General features: G+C 45.1%; 1 protein-coding gene across 5 annotated transcripts in view; it reads left to right on the top strand.

The window, feature by feature from the left end:
- Positions 1–18,642, top strand: part of rgs12b (regulator of G protein signaling 12b) — a 53,122-nt gene extending 34,480 nt beyond the window's left edge. Inside the window, exons 7-20 of one of the 5 annotated variants that reach the window (XM_084930439.1) lie at positions 1,144–1,313; positions 1,898–1,990; positions 2,104–2,247; positions 3,090–3,272; positions 3,687–3,837; positions 9,610–9,704; positions 9,842–10,054; positions 10,522–10,595; positions 10,701–10,827; positions 10,908–11,004; positions 11,119–11,186; positions 12,765–12,936; positions 13,286–13,879; positions 18,179–18,642. In XM_084930439.1, the coding sequence (XP_084786565.1) occupies positions 1,144–1,313; positions 1,898–1,990; positions 2,104–2,247; positions 3,090–3,272; positions 3,687–3,837; positions 9,610–9,704; positions 9,842–10,054; positions 10,522–10,595; positions 10,701–10,827; positions 10,908–11,004; positions 11,119–11,186; positions 12,765–12,936; positions 13,286–13,879; positions 18,179–18,627 (2,630 nt within the window). In that variant the 3' untranslated portion in view covers positions 18,628–18,642. Of the gene's footprint in view, positions 1–1,143; positions 1,314–1,897; positions 1,991–2,103; positions 2,248–3,089; positions 3,273–3,686; positions 3,838–9,609; positions 9,705–9,841; positions 10,055–10,521; positions 10,596–10,700; positions 10,828–10,907; positions 11,005–11,115; positions 11,187–12,764; positions 12,937–13,285; positions 15,306–18,178 lie in introns of those variants that run through there. The other 4 variants (XM_084930436.1, XM_084930435.1, XM_084930438.1 and 1 more) reach the window with 4 other exon arrangements.
- The last annotated feature ends 2,050 nt before the right edge of the window (positions 18,643–20,692 follow it).

The raw sequence follows: 20,692 nt of genomic DNA, 5'->3' as shown, positions 1-20,692 counted from the left end.
ATCAGGCCTCAAGCTCCATTATGGTTATTCTCAGTGTGACTCTTTCTCTGTCTCCTGATTTTGTCTAAGCATTAGGGACATGGCTGCACTGTGGTCTAGCGGTGGGAAAAATAAACAGAATGATGACGCGTTAATGCAAAAATCTATGTAAATGGTCTGTTGAAATACAGTGATACAGCTTATCTTTAACCAAGGGTGTGCATCATAACAATAGTATTTCCACTGTTAAAGATGCAAAGGTAATGTTTCAATTCCAGTTTGGTTCTTCTCAAGTATATGATCTGGATAAGGAAATATAATTGTTACACAAAGATAACAAGTGAAGCGTGGCTACATGCAGATTTGACCTTAGGAAAAGAGGAAGCAAGTATTTTTTTCATTGTATTCATGAATTGTTTTTCTGTGGAAATTCACTTTGATGTGAACTTTGTAAATCGGAGTATCACATGATACAGAATCTTAGATGACTGCATCATTTGTCATCAACTAAATTACAAAAAATGTTCATGTGATGAATTTCCTGATATTTGCTGTAAGGTAATTTACATTTGAGTGTAAAAGTGTCGTTTTGTATGATCTTAGACCTTCACTGTATCAAACTAGTTATATTTTATTGTTTTGGTTATTTATGAAACGCTGGGTTAAAGGGACTTATAAGGGACGTTTATTTACAACAAATCATCTGGAGAAAAAAATCTGATGTACCATAATCAATCACATAGTTTGTATCCGATTTGTTGCGACTGTACTGATGAAAGTTTGCTCAATAACACTCTGAGAGTTAAAAAGCAAAAAACAAAACAATGGAAATCCACAGCAGGTATGTCTGTGGGAAGAGAAAGTCTCACTGGACTGTCTCCTGGGACACTGTTTCCCTGGTAAGTCCCATGCTGCTGATAGGCATGCCTTCAGGTACTCAAAAGCCCCAGCAATCAGAAGAAAACAGGCTGAGAAAAAAAAGAAGAGCTTTATTTTATAACTAGAATAATCTGGACCATATAGCCTAAGGCTGTGCTGCTTTCAATGCACTTGTGTAATTAAAATAGAAATTAAATCAAAAAATGAACTTCATCAATAATAATAATTAACTCAACTCACTTGACATGCGTGTGTGTTTGTGCGTGTGTGTGTGTGTGTGAACAGAGCTGAACAGCGTGGAGCTGCAGGGCTGCAGCAGTGACAACAGCCTCAACAGTAATGCCAGCCTGCCTAGTGTCCAGAGCCACCGGCGCCACACTGAGAGGAGAGTGGCCAGCTGGGCCGTGTGCTTTGAGAGACTGCTGCAGGACCCCGTGGGGGTCCGCTACTTCTCGGTACTATAACAACGTCTGGCTGGTGTTGGCCTGCGCATACTCATGACAGATAAATGACTTTAAGCAACTCTTTCTAATGGTGTACTGAAAAGTGCAGGGTAGTTTTTTTTGTGTCAGCAGTATCATATATTGTCAAAAGACTGAAATGTACTCTACAACACTGTAATGACCAGCTTAAAAATCCTTTTATTCTAGAAGATAAGCTAAAGCATTATTTAAAGGTTGGATTTTTTTAAATGTGTTTCTGCAGAAATAAAAGTTAAAGGTACAAACATATTACCTGACACATTTATATTGTATACTGCATTATACTGCGTTGCATGTATTGTCTATACATATATATGTATATTGTTTTGGTTTCTATCGCTGTTAAATCTGCCTCACACAAATCATTTTCTGAAATCTAAAAGCAAAACGAATAATCCGTGGTGATAAACAGTTGCTGACAGGCTGCACATCAGAAGTTGATAATTGCACTACCTCTAAACCTGCTTTATTGTTGTGTAGGTACTTGTGTCTTCTGACTGCATCTCTGTCTGATCAAACTTTTCTAAATCATTACCATTTTTATTCCTTTGCTAAAGGAGTTCCTAAAGAAAGAGTTCAGTGAAGAGAATATCCTGTTCTGGCAAGCGTGCGAATTCTTCAGCCATGTTCCTGAGAACGACAACAAACAGGTAGCGTGTTATTATCCGATGACACACATCCATCCAGGATTTTTTTTAGTAATAATGAGGTATGAAGTTATGTGTTAATCACCTCTCTCAATTTCTGCTGGCCTTTGTTCCAGCTCTCTCAACGAGCCAGGGAGATCTACAACACCTTCCTGTCCAGTAAAGCTACAACACCAGTTAACATTGACAGTCAAGCTCAGCTTGCTGATGACATCCTCAATGCCCCAAAACCCGACATGTTCAAGGAGCAGCAACTACAGGTAGTATACTAAGTGAGAAAAAACTATTTATTGAAGCCTCAAGGTGATAAGCAGTAATGTTTGAAAGGCTTAAGTGACACTGACTTGACCTTCCCCATCAGAACAAAGTGAAAAGAGCATTTCCCAGAAGGATGAATGTGTCATTACTTATAAAACTGAATGAAAAACAAACTCTTATTGAAAATGGGCAACAGTGTTGAGTGCCCAAAAGGTCAAGTATTTCTCTTTTATTGCTGTCTAGTATCTTGGATGCGAATGGCTTCATAAATGTGTATTTTGTGAAGGGGTTGAATTTGCTGAAAAGCGCTATTGATTTCTACAGCTCAGCTCAGATGTTCAGACTAAGATAAAAGTCACAAGGCTAGGAGGGCATCCCCACCAGCACCCTCTGTACTTTTGCACATCAGACATCACATCTTTTCCAGGATCTCATGGTACTGTTTAGGAAAGATGTAGGTTCAGACTTGCATACAAATGCTGAATTGAACATATAAACACTAACATACATACTTACATCATTTCCTCTTCATCTGTTCATCCAAAAAAATAATCCAGAAAAATAGTAATAAATATTTATTAGGTTTATAGACTTGCTGATCTAATAATATAATCTTATTTTAGTTTAATCATTTTTTGTTGTGTGAACCTCTTGTCTTTTTTTGCTTTCCTTCTGTCAGTTTTTGCTGCTGTTTCTTAACCTTTACAATCCTCCTCCTCTCTTGTTTTCTCTCTGTACTCTGTAGTGTTTGCTTGTGGGCACAATCTTTTGTTCTTCTTTCGTTTTTGCTTAGCTCTTTTCTTTTGATCACTCATCACCTTTTCCTTTCTCTTCACCCCTTTAGATTTTCAACCTGATGAAGTTTGACAGTTACACAAGGTTTCTCAAGTCTCTTCTGTACCAGGAGTGTATGCTGGCAGAGGTTGAGGGCAGACCATTGCCTGATCCTTACCACATCCCAAGCAGCCCCACCTCCAAACACAGCACCACTGGCTCTGACCGTTCCAACCTCTCTACACCCAAGAAGGTAATTCAACACAAAGCTTTCTACTCTGCAATGCAACAGAATGAAAACCACAGCTTAGTTTGAAACAAAAACTTTGTTCTTAATTTTTTTTAAAAAAGTGTGGTTTTGGACCCTCCTGATAGACGTAGAAGGTTACGGGAGTTTGTTGTGGCTACTGTGATCACATTTATTGTAAAAGTCAACTTGGATCCTTTTATTATTAATGATTGATTGAAATTGTGGGCCAGGGGATGTGAACTATCTTGAGCACGTCAGAAAAATAACTTGTGGGCTAAAATATCAGCAGCTGTCTTGTGCATTTGCACTTTTGTGTACTGTAATGGAATTACAAGAACTATTTTGTCTGATTATTTGTGTACTTCTGTATGTTTTCACCAGTTTGTGCTCTTCTTTGTTTTTGTTTGTGTCATACAGGAGGACAAAAAGAGCAAATCGGGTCGATCTGTAAATGAAGACAGAGGAGATGATTCGGGAGATCGGAAGAAAGGGATGTTTTTCTCTTGGTCCCGAAACAGGAGTTTTGGCAAAGGGCCCAAGAAACGAGAGCTGACAGACTTTAACTACAGTCAGTCTTTTTCTTTTATTCCGTTGAATTCCTGCAGATTAAGAGTTTTCAGGAAGGAAAACATATTTCTAGAAAATGTCAGTTGCCGCACAGTTACTTTTTCATCATAAAGGTCACTGAAAACTGATTGTGTGCAGATCCCAAAAAGCTGTTTGCATTTGACATTTTAAAGAACTTGCTAAATTAAACATATTGTGGCATGCAGAGGAATCTTAACAGAGAAGCTCACAGAGAGAAATTGAGCTTGTTATTCAACCCCAAGCAGGTAGGGGGAGCTCTTTATTATAACGCTTGCTTGTGCTACAATGTGCTTCAAGGTTCAACAACAGCACAACAGAAGTCACTCATGGTACAGCACTCTCTACAAAACAACATCTGTCAGTGACTCTGCACCACAGCGTAACACAACATGCAAGATAACAGTTAAAAGTAACGTAACCATAAACAATAAAACAAGAACATCTAAACAGCAGCACATGTCCCAAGGCATGATGGGAGAGAACTAGCTGTTCCCCCAACACGCCAGACAGCCCCCACCTGAGTGGTTAGCTGTCCCCAGCAACCGGCATGTCCATAGCAAAGTCTCTGAGGTGTTGGGGAAGGCGACGGCTTCGTTGAGGACGTTCCGTGGGTCCCCCAGCCGCCTCCGAGGCCAGGTTGGGGGCCTGCAGTTGAAGCTGGGACCCTGACTCCTCCCTGGATGGACTCAAGGGCTGATAGGGTGCCAGGCGATCACGATGGAGTACGACCACCCTGTTCCGTTTGACCAGCCGCACCCTGTAGACCACGTCGGACAGCCTCTCGAGAACAGTGCAGGGTCCAACCCACTGGCTCATCAGTTTGGGAGAAAGCCCTTTCTTCCTCTCCGGGCTGTAGACCCACACGTGCTGACCGGGCGAAAGTCCTTCCCCCTTGCAGTGGGTATCATAAGCTCGCTTCTGCCGGGAGCCTGCATCTCGGAGAGCCTGCCTGGTCAACTGATGCACCTCTCGGAGCTGGGCGAGGAGGTTGTGGAGGTAGTCCAACCCGGGGTCCCCGCACACTTCCTGCTCGGGGGGGGGGGATCCAAACACCAAGTCCACTGGGGTACGAAGCTCATGACCGAACATCAAGGTCGCTGGAGTGCACTTAGTAGATTCTTGGACTGCAGAACGGTAGGCCATTAGGACCAGGGGAAGGTGTTGATCCCAGTCACGCTGCTGGCGGGAGGTCAGGATAGCAAGCTGGGTGGCCAGGGTGCGGTTGAAGCGTTCCACCAACCCATCGCTTTGGGGGTGCAGTGGCGTCGTCCGGGTCTTCCTGATACCCAGCCGCTGACAGACCTCCTTGAACACCGCAGCCTCAAAATTCCGGCCCTGGTCGCTGTGCAGTTCCTCTGGTACCCCGAACCGGCAGAACATCTCGTTGACCAGACGCTCAGCAGTGGTAACAGCACTCTGGTCAGGGACTGCATAGGCCTCAGGCCACTTAGTGAAGTAGTCCATGGCAACCAGGACGTAGCGGTTCCCCTGGTCAGTGGTGGGGAAGGGTCCCAGGATGTCCACACCAACCCGCTCCATGGGAGCCCCCACCTGATACTGCTGCAAGGGGGCATGAGAGCGTTGGGAAGGCCCTTTCTGAGCCGTGCAGGCATCGCACCGATGGACATGGAGCTCTACGTCCTGGCGACACCCAGGCCAGTAGAACCGAGACCGAAGCCACCGCAGAGTCTTGGTAACTCCAAAGTGTCCTGCCCCTGCCGCACCATGGACCAGCTGGAGCACCCTGGACCGCAACTGTTGAGGTACCACGAGCTGGAAGACCTCACGGTGACCCCCGGGAGCCTGCCAGCGGCGATAGAGGAGGCCGTTTCGGTTTGTGAGGTTGGCCCATTGGGAGTAGAGAGCCTTGGTCTCGAGGTCCAGTGCAGATACCTCTGGCCATGATGGTCTCTGACCAGCTCCAATCCAACACTGAACCTGGGAAAGGGCAGGGTCTTGGTTCTGGTCGTGTTGCAGCTGTTGGGGATCCATGGCCTCCAGACCCTCAGTATCCCCTGCGGCGGACTGGACCTGAAGACTGCTACAATGCCCACCTGGAACAGAGTCATTCTCAGGGCCGCCCTGTGGTGACGCGATCACTGAAGTCATGCCCTCCCGGTCCTCCAAGCGTTGGCAGTACCTGCACTGTTTTTCCTCACAAGGGCGTCGGGAGAGGGCATCTGCATTGGTGTGGAGACGTCCCGCCCGGTGACGAACCTCAAAGTGGTAATCTTGCAACGTCTTCAACCACCGGGCTAGCTGTCCCTCCGGTTCTTTAAAACTGAGCAGCCAAGTGAGGGACGCATGGTCTGTGCGCAGGAGGAACTTCTTCCCGTGAAGGTAGGGTCTGAAATGGCGGAGACCCAGGATGATGGCCAGCAGCTCTCGACGGGTGACACAATAGTTCCTCTCCGGTCTGCTGAGGGAATGGCTGTAGTAGGAGATGACCCGCTCCCCCTCAGGGCCTTCCTGCGACAGTACAGCCCCCACCCCTGTGTTGCTGGCATCGGTGTCCACGACAAAAGGGAGCTGCAGGTCTGGGTAGGCTAGCACCGGTGCCTCAACCAGTGCAGATCGGAGCCGATCAAATGCCACGGCACTGTCCTCACTCCAGTGGAACTCCCGGCCCTTCTGTGTGAGCCAGTGCAGGGGGCTTGCAATGGTAGCAAAGTCCTTGACGAAACGCCGGTAGTATGATGCCAGGCCAAGGAAGCTCCGCAACTCGGCAGTGTTGCCCGGAATGGGCCAGTCTTTCACAGCGGCCACTTTCGCAGGGTCAGTGGAAACCCCTGCTCCGCTCACAACGTGACCCAAGAAGGTCGTCTCCTTTCGGAAGAGGTGGCACTTTTTGGGGTGGAGGCGAAGGCCAGCCTGGCGGATAGCATGGAAAACAGCAGTCAGGTTAGCCAAGGCTTTCTCGAAGTCTGTCGCGTGAACGAGGAGGTCATCCAGGTAGACCACACAGCGGTCGCGGGGGATGTCAGCCAGAACCCTCTCCATTAGGCGCTCGAATGTGGCTGGGGCATTGCAGAGGCCGAAGGGCATCACCTTAAACTGCCACAGTCCCTGGCCAATGGAGAAAGCAGTCTTTGGGCGGGCCTCTGGCGTCAGCTCCACCTGCCAGTAGCCACTGCGCAAATCGAGGGAACTGAACCAGCAGGACCCAGCAATGTCGTCGAGGGCATCATCAATCCGGGGCAATGGGTAGGAGTCCTTGCGTGTGATGCTGTTGAGTAGACGATAGTCGACACAAAACCGCCAGGTACCATCCTTTTTCCGAACCAGTACAGCCGGGGCTGCCCAGGGGCTGTTTGAGGGTTCAATGATGCCCGCCTCTGCCATTTCCCTTATCTTCTGCTCTGCTGCGGCACGCTTGGCAAGGGGAAGGCGACGAGGGCGGAGGCGAATGGGCCGTGCATCCCCAGTGTCAATGTCGTGTTGCACCAGGCTGGTTTGCGTGCAGTCCTCATCCTTGGCCGCAAAGATGTCGGCAAACAAGTTGAGTATCTCTCGCAGCTGCCGTCGCTGCTCAGCCTGGAGACCCTCGCAGCTCCTCTGGTATAGGTCCTCGATAGCTTGCTTGGTCTCTGTAGACAGTTGCGGTACTGCTGGTGAAGGGGAGGCCCCTTCCCCCGCCAGCGGCGACAGGTCCTCAGGCTTCCTGACACTGGCTGAAAAAGTGGAGGCAGGCAGCGGGACTTCCTTTGTGGTGTGGAGCTTCACAGCCTCCGTGCCCAGGTAAAGGATTGCTCGGGACACGTCCACTGTGGCCTCCCATTTGGCTAGCAGGTCCAGGCCAATGATGCATTGGTCCTGGATGCTGGCTAGCCAGAACTGGTGGTCCACAGTGCAGTTAGCAACAGTCACCGGGAGGGATCTTTCCCCCTTAACTTTGGCACGCTCCCCCGTGACTGTGGTGATGTGGAGCTGAGTAGGCTGCCAACCCTGCGGTATTGGGCCATCAGTACCAGGGAGGACTCCGGCCTGTACCAAGGAAAGCGTGGATCCAGTGTCTATCAGGGCTCTACAGGTGGTGCCAGCAAGGTCACAGTCCAGATACAGTCCCCGTGTCTGGCCGAGCCGGCCAACCCGCAAGTGTGATTCGGAGGACAGAGTGGTGGCAGGGGGCAGTTCCTCCGTTGTGCCACCCCGCCTTAGTTTAACGGCAGCTGGGGTGCCAGGCTTTGTGGGCTTGGCGCTGGACAGTAGCGTGCGATGTGGCCTGGTTCTCCGCACCGATGGCAGTTACCCCTGGATTGGCCTCCTGCTCGCCTATTCCCTCGCCGAGATCGCCAGGGTGGTGTGTTGGTGGTTTGGCGGGCCTCCTCCTCCTGGTCGCTCCTTTCGTAGTCCGTTTGGCGCACTTGGTGACTTATGCCAGGGCTGCGTGCACCTGGGCTGAGCACATGCTCCACTCTTTCAGCCTCAGTTAGAGCTGCTGCCAGGGTTTCTGGTGCATGCAGACGTATGTGCTCTTGTAGTCGTTTTGGCTGGAGACCCCGGACAAAAGCCTGGAGAGCAAGCTCTTCTTGTGCTGCAGCATCAAAAGCAGGGTACCCTCTACGTGCATAAAGACGTAGGTCAGCAGCATAAGCACCCAGACTCTCCTCTTGTCTCCGTGGGCGGCTAGCAAGTTTATCCCGGGCATCATCTGCATGTGTACGGAGGCCAAACCTGCTCTGGATCGCTCTGGCAACAGCAGGTCAACTTAAACGCTCTTCTGGCTGAAGATCTGTGAGGATCTGCAGGGCCCTGCCTTCCAAGGCAAGGGCGACTTGGACAGCTGTCTCCTCTGTTGACCATCCATTTAGCTGAGCAGCCAGCTGTACCTGGATAAGGTAGGTCTCTGGAGGTGCCTCCCCATTATAGCGTGGCAGCTTCATGCTCCCCTGGACAGGAGCCCCTGATGGCAGCGGTGGCTGCACTTGGTCCTGGAGACAGTTGGCGTTGTCCCCCTCGGCTGCCAGCAATGAGGGTGTGCTGCTCCCAGGCATCACCATGAGTGGAGGCTGGCTGGCTGCTCGTGGTCTTGGAGCCTGCAGCATGCCTTGGCGGCTCCAACAGCTCCCCAGTGGGCGGGGGTGTGAGGCTCCATCTGGTAAGCCCCACAGATCTTCCCCTGGCTGGCTTGCTGCTGCCCGGGGCTCTCCCCGCTTCTTCAATCATGCTCCATTCACCGCTTCCAGGCAAGTGATAAGCTCCTCAATCTTCCTCAGCTCCTCTTCCTCTTTCAGAATAGTGGCCATGCTCTTGGAATCCCACTTCTGACACCAATGTGGCATGCAGAGGAATCTTAACAGAGAAGCTCACAGAGAGAAATTGAGCTTGTTATTCAACCCCAAGCAGGTAGGGGGAGCTCTTTATTATAACACTTGCTTGTGCTACAATGTGCTTCAAGGTTCAACAACAGCACAACAGAAGTCACTCATGGTACAGCACTCTCTACAAAACAACATCTGTCAGTGACTCTGCACCACAGCGTAACACAACATGCAAGATAACAGTTAAAAGTAACGTAACCATAAACAATAAAACAAGAACATCTAAACAGCAGCACATGTCCCAAGGCATGATGGGAGAGAACTAGCTGTTCCCCCAACACGCCACAATATAGATATGATAAAACTCATTTTGTCTTTTCCCTCTTTTCTACATGAGCTCGATTATTGCTGTTAATTTAGGTTTGAAATGATTGTGTCTGTTTTTTTCTCGACACGACTAATGATATTTTTTTGGTTTGTTTTTTTATTAGACTTTGCTGGCAGCAATGGCCGCCGTGAGTCTCAGGGTTCGCTGTCTTCAGGAGCCAGCCTGGAGCTTGGGACGTCAGGGTTGGGAAGGAATGAGGTCAGTCTGGAAAGAAACATGATCAGATGCGTATCAGCATGGAGCAGCTTCACCTTCAGCTTCTCCTTTAAAACTAAAATAACAACTTTTTTTTTTAATCAGAGTTTTTACTTTTCACCTTTTTCTTCTTCTCCCAGGGTGATGTTTCTCGTAGTGCATTGTCAGTGTCAGCAGAGCGAGGAGGAGGCGGCGCCCCCTTCAGGCAGTGTAATATAACGTTGCCAGATGGCTCATGTTGCTCTGTGCCACTGAGGGCAGGTGTGTCCATCAGAGACCTGCTGTTGGGCATCTGTGAGAAGCTCTGCATCAACCTGGCAGCTATAGACCTCTTCCTGGTTGGAGGGGAGAAGGTAAAACTCTGTTAGATATGGTTCAGTCTTAAAGATCCTTTTGTTCAAATCTTCTATACAAATCAAAAATAATTCCACATGACACAAATGAACAAAAGTAGGTCTGGCTTGGTTTTCTTGTCTGTTTTTAATTAACATGGGGCTCAGGATAAACTAATTAGCTTCCAGCCTAGTAGTTCATCCTCACTTTATAAAACTAGCATATTACTCTATTTAAAGATAATGTTTTGGCTTCATGGTGAACAGTTTTAATACTTTTATTCACTCTCAAACAAAGAAGCACTTTGTCAAAATGTTAGAAATACCATACATCAACTTCCTATGTTCAAAGCATGTCAGGCACTTTTTTTTAGCTTGTTGTGAGCATGGCGATTTTTACCTAAAGAAGCTACAACTGTCAACCTTTATGACCATGCAACTAGCCGGACTTCTTTAATGATTGATGTGCTTATTTTTCTGTTTCTCAGCCACTTGTTTTGGACCAAGACTGTATGACTCTGTGCTCTCGGGACCTCAGACTAGAAAAGCGCACCCTGTTCAGGTACAGTACAAAAACAGTTCCACATTGGCGCATTCTGACTTTAAAAGCTTGGTTTACATTAACGCTGCTATTTCAGAATGGTAACTCTGTATTCCTTTAATCTAGACTGGACTTGGTTCCCATCAACCGATCAGTGGGTCTGAAAGCGAAGCCTACGAAGCCGGTGACTGAAGTCCTGAGACCTGTTGTGGCCAAATATGGCCTGCACCTTTCTGACTTGGTGGCACGCATTGTAAGTCACTCCTCAGACTGCAGAAAGGCATGTAGGTAATGATATCAAACTCTTATTGAATTTGTGTCTGTGTGATGCAGAGTGGAGAGTCTGAGCCTTTAGATTTAGGTCTTCCTATTTCCAACCTGGACGGCCTTCGAGTGGTATTAGATGTAGCAGAACATTCTCCTGGAAAAGGTGAGGAACACACACACATATACACACACACTCTCCTGTCAATACCAAATGTGAAAACTGTCTCATTTCTTATTCCTTTTGCATGTGTATCTGTACGCCGGTGTTGTTCAGCAGACAAACAGAAAGTAGCTCCCTCTAAGAGTCACCTCCCGGCCTCTACAAGCAGAAACCAATCAACAACAGTAAGATCTCCTACAGCTTCTTATTTCCAATTTCTTGCTCTGGAATGTTCCATAACCCACCGAATGTCTCCACTGCCTGGTTGATGATATCACGCTACTAAGTGTCTCTGTTGCTGTCTTCAATCACCCATGTCTGTTTGCAATGTGGTACAAATGTGCAGGTGTATTATGTGGCTGTGTCTGTGTCTATGTGGACTGTTGCTGTGGGGCAGATAGCCTCATCACACTGTCAGGGTTCCTAATGTTCCATTACTGTGGTCTGCCTGTGGCCGAATGCATCATCAGCTTTTCTCTCTGGTTTCTGGTTCTCTTTTTTTCCATAACAAACCCACCCGCTGGGCAAGGTGAGCTCGTATTCATAGAGCTTTTGCCGGATATCGGAACCTCAAAAACTCTCTCTGGGCACTTGAAGGGTTGTAGTTCATGGTGGCAGTAGAACTTTAACTTGCTGTCTGGGTTTCTTGAAGCTAGTGGGGTTTGATGACCAGCTGAAGTGGTCATTCTTCGCCTTCCTTATTGATTCTTCAATCTTTAGTAGTGCAGCTTTAAGTAGTTGATAGTTGGTCCCTCTTGTGTTGTGGTGTATGCTACTGTTAGCCTACACGTTGATGATGCTTAGTGCACACAATGGACATTATGGCTGTCTGAATGGAACATCTCAGCTGTCTTTGATCAACTGCATATGTCTGAAGTTTTTCCAGTACCTGTCATTGATTCTTTATCGCAAAACAGCCGATGATTTGATCCCATTAAATTGTTTTTACAAGGAACCAGAACTCTAAAAATATTAAGCAAAAAAAAGAAAAAAAGATTTTTGACACAAATTCAAGGGTAGCTCGTTGTAAAGCGCTGCACTACTTGCAGTTCTTCTGCTACTTTTAGATCTCTCCCTAGAAGTTCCCTTCTGACCCCTTGCAAGTGCCTGCTGAGAGTATCACCATGGAGCTCGGACAAAAATGGAAATCAAAACTCAACTTCTGTGTCAAACAACCATGTCAGGTAATGCCAGACTCTGGCTTCGACCCACAGACCACCGAGTATTTTCCAGACCCGCAGTAACCCTGAAGAATTCGGTCAGAAGCACAAAAAGGAGCATGCTCCTCATTGTGTCACATCCAGTAGTTTATGGTGTATAAATTGTGTCCCCCAGGGTCAGGCCATCCATGCTCTACTGCAATATCCTGAGGTGTTAAAAGGAGAACTTTGGATGGAAAAACCTAAAATGGGGTGCCTGTCAGCTTTGTTCTCTATTGAAGACAAACATGTCAAATCCTGACAAAATCCAGTGCACGTTGTAGAGAGCCAGATGCGAGTACTCAGAAGGGGAATTTTTAGGAGTGATTTAAATCTACCAGAAGTGCTGGAAGTGTTGCAGCACTTTACACAGAGACAACTCGGATTTTTGCTTTTTATAGCCAGAGTTTTGAAACCTTTTGATCACACCTCTTATTTACAACTTGTCACCCTCCTCACCATCAGTAGTACTGGTCCCCACTTGTTGTCATTACTGTTTCCCATACTTCCACAATGATTCATCAGGGCTCTAATGCCCTGCTCCGCTCTCCTTGTGGCTCCCAGGGGGAGGACAGGCCTTCAGGGAAAGCCGGTTCAGCCCATCCCCAAGGGGAAAACGGCAGGGCTGGGCCCAGCCTTGACACAAGCAGCCAGCCCTTGCCCAACCACTCTCTCTCTCTCCATAAGGCTCCGGAGAAAAGAAAGCAGAAAAAGATTAATATAGACGAAGCTGAAGGTAAAGACTGAACAACCTCCCTCCATCTCGCTCCTTTGTTTCTGTAGCTGTGTGGCTGTGATTACATTAACCCTTTTGCCTGTCTGCGATATTACAGAAGCACCAAATGCTTTCAAAGCTAGCTATATGTAGCACAGTCACCTCTGCTTATACTGAATGTAGCTTTGACCTGTCTAATTGATTAACACACAATGCTGCATGTTTACTGAATGAAAATGAAAGTGTTTGCTGTATTTTTTAAAGATGTTACATGGGTTATAAATTTGTGTAAATGAATACACTTGTACACACTTTCACGTGTTTGTGTGTGTATGCGCGCTGTGCTCTGTGTGTGCGTGTGTTCCTGCAGAGTTCTTCGACCTCATATCCAAAGCTCAGAGCAACCGAGCAGACGACCAGCGAGGCCTGCTAAACAAAAACGACCTGCAGCTCCCAGACTTTCTGCGCCTGTCACCAGTGGCAACAAACCAGACTCCACCTGCTCCCCACAACCCTGAACCAAGTTGCTCCACCCCTAATTCTCATCACTCCAACAACGGCAGCTTCCCTCGGAGCGGTCACCGGGGCAATAAGGCAAATGGCGGCGACAGGGGAGGAGGAGTAGGCGGCACCCACTTGCTTAATGCAAGCCATCAGTCCCAGAGCTTGGACTCTGGAATGGGCACTGAGAGTGGAAGAGGGGAGAGAAGCAGACCACCTCCTCCATTTCCTGGCACAGTCTCCCCCATCCACCCAAGTCAGGGAGCCCAGCGAGGTCTCCTCCAGGACTCTGGCAGGGGAGAATCAGTCCAGATGCTGGAGGAGGACACTCTTTCCGATCTGACTCTAGTGGGCGAGGGGGACATTAACAGCCCCAGCCTCAACTACGTCACTCCCTCTTCCCTTCCCAGCAAACCCCATCCCCGTCCCAAATCACAAGCACAGGATGGTTGGCCTAGCTCAGGTACACCCCCAGTGTGAACTCTTTAAACTTTAAAGTTTCGCCTCCTTTTTTTTTTTTCCACCTGACTGTAAGCGGGACTGGAGTCCTGCCGGAGTCGGTATGAACTTGACCGCTGTTTGTCTGTTGTTGAACAGTCCAAAATGCATCTAGAGCTCCTCCTCCCATTTAACCAAATAATCCAGTGACTTTCAGTTATAAAGATCACTTTCTACAGTTTATTACACATCACAGCATTTTCGCTCAGATTTGTGTAAAAATGCACACAACTAATATAAACAAAATATAGCATAGATCAACAATTAGTTCATTTAGTCAAAGTAAATACGTTGACTTGATTAAGTGCTGTGTGTGCTACATCCCTACTTTGCGTCCAGCAATCCACTGTGAGTCAACAACAGATCTAAGATAAAATATGTCAGGCACACAAAGTGAGGAAGAACGGATGCATTAAGCTTGAACAGAACTTGTCCCTAGAACTTTGTCTGCATGGTGTGCATCTGTGTGAACTTTTGAGCAGACTTGCTGTGGATTTCTTTCTGGAGACGAAAACTTGAGGGCAGGTTGAGGATGAAATGGTTATAGCCGGTGCCAGACTTCATCCTCTAGCCCCTCAATGTACAGATTCTAACAATGCACTTTAGCCAATTATAAACAAGACTCTCCACATTTTTTTTAAAAAAAATTTTACTCTCACTTCTTCTCTTTAACTTTTCAAGCAGCCACTGTGACTGCCATCTTTCCAGAAAACCGTTCATATCTATTAAGAGTCAGTAGGTGTTCCACATTCAGATCCAGCTGCAGCACATTTCAGATTTACAAGTGAGCCATGTGATATTTGAACTTATTACAAGCTTTTGAGCATGCAGCAGGCCTGATCTCATTATGGGTAGAGTATGCAGAAGTAACATTTACTCAGACTCTCTTTAAAGCACAGCAACTTCTGGGTTTCCACACCTATTCTCTCACCTCAGGCATTTCTCACAGAATATAAAAACAGGACGCGAGTGCTCGTGCATCCAGTCTTGCATTCTGACCAAACGATCCAGAAGCTTCTTCGTCATTTCATGTTCAGTCAACAGATCGTTAAGCTGTCGCTTCTGTGCAGAGGCTATGGTAGAAAGTAGAATTGTACAAATGAGTCAAAACCGTAAAAACTGCCGAAGGTTTTAATATGGCTTCTGTATCATCGAGAGTATATCACTTCATCTCTCCTCCTCTTCAAAATTACCTTCTATCAGTTAAAAGTATTAATTTGTATATAGTCTACTTTGTGAAGCCACCATATTGCTGTAGTCATTGTTGAATTGCAATACTGTTTCTTCAGTTGTGTCACAATAAGAATCAATTCTCCTCTGTTCTGTTCGGCGAACTGTACTGTCTGTAAATAGATCAAATAAATGTTTTAGAGGTTAAACTCTGTGTTGAACTCTTACGTGAGCGACCTCCTTTCTTTTCTCAGAGTTTCAATAATATCCGATTTGTTGGATGTATTTCGAGTGTGCGCCTCTGAGGTTTTCCTGCTAGAAGGCACAAAAATTGTGTTAAAAAAAAAAGTGTTAAAAAAAATCCCGGAAGAGGGAATTTTTGGGAATGCCATCAAAATAGTGTTATAACTCAAGCAACCTTTTGAGTTTGTTTAAATCTGACATGAGAACTAATATGTGAAGTAAAGGTGAGAAAAGCCATTATTACAAATTCAGTCGTCTATTGGCTCTTCACCATTGAAATTCTGGCTTTATTTTCACAGTTAAGAAACATTTAATGATAGCATATTTTAATTTTGTAATTAGTCTTTTACTAGTGTTTTATATAGTTGAATTAATAGTTTAACTTTAGTGAAAGATCTGAGCACTTCTTCCACGCCCAGGAAAAAAGTTCTGTTTGTATTTCAGGTCATTAGACTTAAAGTTTTTAAATTCATGAAATAGCTGACAGCTACTCTATTCAAATTCTTTTCTATTACAGCTAAGAAAATACAACAGATCCTTTAGTTGACCTCTGTCTACTTCGCTCCATCTGTATAATTTCTCTCCTATCTATCGTACTTGATATTCCTCTCCTCTCTCTGTTGCCGTGTGTGTGTGTGTGTGTGTGTGTGTATATATAAAAGGACAGGGCTTTTGTTTTGGGGTACAAAGGATTTTTGGAGGACTGGGTTATTAGCTATGCATGGGTTCCCCTCTGCTCAATGCCTTGTTAAGCAAGCTTTATTGTGCTGGGCTATTTGGTAGTCACCAAACAAAACCAGGTCCTGTTTCTTCCTCATCCTCGTACACACACACACACACACACACCGATGCTCATTTTACACACTTCACACATGCATGCGCTTACTTAGAAAGATCGTCTATATCTGTGCATCTCTCACATCACATGAGGATCTTATTCTGTCGTGGTTATCGTTAGAATAATTCTTCATTGTTGTTCGCTGTGTTCGCGTTTCCTCCGGGGTTAACATGTGACGACAGCAGAGACTGATTTTTATTTAACCGGTCATGATCATTTAGAAAAACATGTCTATATTGAAACAGAGAAATGAACTGCAATTGCCTGTTTCACTTTATGCCCACTCTAAATCAAGTTACCGTCCAAGTGAGACGTATGAGGCAGAGGAGTTCTGGTTTTCTAAAGGAGTTACCAGAGGCCTCTGCTGATAGAGTAGACATTGATAAAAGGGATAAAAACAAGCATCTGTGTCTGTGAACATGGGGATAATCTAGTTCTCTGAGCAAACCAATCTGTGGCTGTAATTCTTGTTTTCATAGCACAGGACCCGGTGAGTCCTCTTTTGTCACGCTAACTGGGAAATGTTTGGTTACAGAAGCTGGTATATGAATAATGTGTTTAAATTCAATGGCTCATGCTAGGTCCATGTCCATATGCCAAAATATTTGCTCCTCATTGTGCTTCTTAAATGAATATAATCATCTTAAACACACTGATATCTAGGCCTGAATTTAAAAGCATCTTAAGGAACACGGTGAAGGACACACGGACATTTTTCTGAGAGTCCCAGTAGTGTTTTTGTTGTATATTATGTTGCAAAACCTTCATTTTATGTTGTTTTTGTTGCATTTGTTGAGTTTGTATGGCTGCTACCTTGGTCAGGTCTCCCCTGTAAGGGAGACTGGATCTCAGTGGGATTTTCAGTTTAAATAAAGGTAAATAAATCTAGACTGGCAGCGAGATGAAGAGAGAAAAACAGGTAAACACTTAAAAAAAAAAAAAAATAGAGCTGGGACAACAAGGACTCCGCTATATTAATGCAGGTCTTGGTCCTAGTTACAGAGCTCCCGAGTCCTGAAGTGTTTCATGTATTTGCTTTATTACGGTATTAATAAGTAATTCAGTGGAATATTCAAAACAGCCCACAATCAATCAGGTCTTTCACACAGGTATTTTCAGTCACTCTCACTGATTAGACTCTATTCAGGTTTAATTCAGCCAGCGCTCTTGAGAATTATACATCACAGCTGCATATAGGAGTAAAATGGCAAAGGTGCAGTTTCTCCCTAACAAGTACAGAGAAGCTGACAGCAGAGGGAGTGGGCTGTCACATGAATCACATGGGACTGAGAACGGGTCTAATCAGGCAATAAGTGAAATCAGCTGTGTCGGCAAACTCTTGAGTACAACGTGAAAAAAGTTTCTTTGGCTGATGTTTGAAGCTTGATCAAATGCTTCAAGTAATTTGACTTAAAGAAAATCAAGGGGTGGTGTGGAGTTGCAAAGAGGTGAACTACTGGACCACTGCAGCCTGCTTTTCTTGTAAAATGAATCCCGAAAGACTCAAAAGCAAGTTTTTAAACTTCCCATGCTTGTCTTTAGATATCCTTTTTTTTGCTAACTGGTGCTAAACACAAAGTTCGACTCATCAAATTAGCCACCTTTAACAAATGAGAACGTGTGTCCCTCCTTCTCGTGGCCAGTAGATGGCAGCAGCCCGCATTAAAGTCGGGGTCTTTACACTCACAAAGATGCACACAGAGTATTTGCCATCTAACCATCTTTTCCATGATGTCATAGCCAACAGCCAGCATGGGAATATCTGTCACATTCACTTTGTTTCCTATTGCCTCCCAGCTCTCTCTATCTCTCTCGCCTTCTCTCTGCTGCACACTCTTTCCAAGAAATTCATGGCATTTTTCTTTTATGAGTTTCCTCTGAGTGTTTCCTGCATGTGGAGTGTTTGCAGTGGCAGTGAGTGCTTCGCCATTTCTCCTCCATCTCTCCCTCTATCCATCTGTCTTTTAAAAGCAGCCTCTTCCTCCTCAGGTAAAGACAGACATAGGGGAAGAGGAAGGGAAAGAGGTGGAGGGGATTTTAAAATGCCCAACAGAAGGACAACTTCCAACCCACCCATCGCTCCATCACCTCCTCTTCCACCTCCGCCTCCACCGAGACCACCTCTTCGTTCACGTCGCAAATCCAAATCGCCTTCCTCTCGTTCTAACCACATAACTCCAAAACGAGCCTTGGATTTGGACAAAATTGAGCACAGCTGTGACGCAGAAGACACCAGGCCAACCTGCAGAGGGTCCCTTGACCTGCAAGGCCATCATGGTTCAGAGCTAGACAGGAAATGGGAAGGTGTGGCTTTAGAGCTGCGGTGCCGAGGCAGCAGGATGAGGTCAGCAGTGTACCAGACTTCCGAGCTGCCCTCCATGTACAAAGCCAAGAGACAGGTGGAGCACAGTGAGGGCAAAGGGCAGATAGACCGGAGCAAACTGAAAGCAACTTTTGTTTAAGGAGCCCAGCGTTTGGCTGGTTCACAGACTGTCTGGGCTGCGGTCATTGTCTGTGACTCACACCATGCGGATGTTCTCTACAGCAGCTGAAATATTGTCTCAGTTTGAAAGTGGAGGCTAAGGGCCCAGTGTCAACAACTGTGCAGCTGCTCTCAGACCTCCCTACTGAGGGCTGCTATTAGTGGATGGCAGCCTGAGATTAATCAAAGCTGTGTCCCAATTCCATACTGTGTGCTCATACACAGCATTTACAGCCCAGTGGTGGCTATATGCTCACACTGCAGATGTACTAAAGCACAAATACTTATTTCACACTTTTTTCCCACATATCAAATGCCAATATTTTTTTCCACTGGCAGCTTTTGGTTGTGGTTTGATTACAAGTATTCACATAAAGCTTTTGATCGTTTTAATGACAATGCATTGTAGAATATAAAGAAGTTGCAATTTAAAATTATTGCTGACTCATTAATACATGATTATCTCAGTGTGCAGTACAAAAAAGTATGAATACTTAACAGCTTCATGGGCTGAACATTGATACTAATATCACCCTACAGGCTCTAGACACTTACTAATGGCAGTGGTCATAATTTAGCTGTTATGCCAAACAGACTCTATTTAAAAGATGGATTTAGCTTCTGCGTCTAAAAAGAGAAACCAGTGCAGATGTGTCTTACATTTGCATTCTTTCTAACGGCCAGCAGGGGGATGCAAAAGAAGCCCAGTTGTATATAATGTATGTAACAGAAAATGATCCTATAGCTCACTGAATTTATGGCCTCAAACACTTTTTTGATTTGATTTGCAAATTTCATAAACCCATATTTTATTCACAGTAGAAGATAAAAATATATCAATATTTATTTATATTTATAGCCAGAAAATATTAGCTCATTTTGAATTTGATGAAAAGAGCACTGATACTTTACATACCTGAGTTTCTTACAATTGTACTTTTTCTCAGTTTAATGATTTGATGCTCTGCTGTGGAAAAAAATTATGATTTATGAGATTTGCAGATCATTGTATTCTGTTTTTATTTACATTTTACACAGTTAGTTACACAATAACTTGAAATTGGGGTTCCAAATAGAGATAAATAGAGAATTAAGGCAGAGTATCCTCCAGGCTACCTCATGATATGAACTGCAGTGTCCTTGCTTCTTAGTCAGAACCACTTGCTCCCTGCATCTCCTAAAAAAATAAAAATAAATAAAAACTGATGGCACAGGTCCAAATACAAATGGAAGTTAACAAACCATTGTGAGCCTCCATAGTGGCTACATCCATTTACTGTGTTGCCACATAATATTTTGCTAGGTAAACTTTGGTTTGATAAAGAGCTGAAAAACGGCTTTCTTTTTTATAATCAGGATTTTGGGATCTCTCCAACAGGACAGATGAATAACAAGACAATAAACAAAAAAAAATCAACAATCACAATCATTTCACACTGTATGTACAAAAATAAAACAAAAACAAACAAAAACATAAATGATAAAGCTGAGCAATGAATCAGTTCCAACAACAATAATTATTCAAGCGTCAGAAATATGCTGTTTCGTAAAGTTTAAAAGTCGACATTCTAAAGTGAAAGTTTGGCTAATGTGATGACTCCCTGATTTCTTTGATGCTATCTAAAGAAAACTCATGATACAGCTGAAGGGCAGCACATGTTGAAATGTATTCTGACTTTTAGTCCCCAGTGAGTCACAGTCTGCAAACATGTCAGACTACATTTCCTACAATGCAGCTTTAGATAACATCATCCAATTATTTACTCAGACTTCACCAAGCTCCTCTAGAGCTCCAGCGAACAACAAAACACTTTACAGATGACAAACTAACCACGGTGAGTAATCGTGTTCATGTGTATAATTAAAAAAATTAATAAATTGGGTGCCATTTAAAAAAATAAAAAAAGAGAAAACCCTAACATCACAAAAAGCACTCAGAGAGAACAAGTCTCCACCAAGGCAGTTATAAAGGGAATAGTATTGTGTTTTATATATATTACTTTAGTTTTTTGTTCTTTTTAAACACTCTTTAAGAAATGTACAGT

Source organism: Perissodus microlepis, chromosome 6 (assembly GCF_051167445.1).
Source record: "Perissodus microlepis isolate ML-2025 ecotype Zambia chromosome 6, ASM5116744v1, whole genome shotgun sequence".
Classification (NCBI taxonomy): Eukaryota; Metazoa; Chordata; class Actinopteri; order Cichliformes; family Cichlidae; genus Perissodus; species Perissodus microlepis.
The sequence above is the reverse complement of the archived record's forward strand: the minus strand, read 5'-3'. Positions and strand labels throughout refer to the sequence as shown.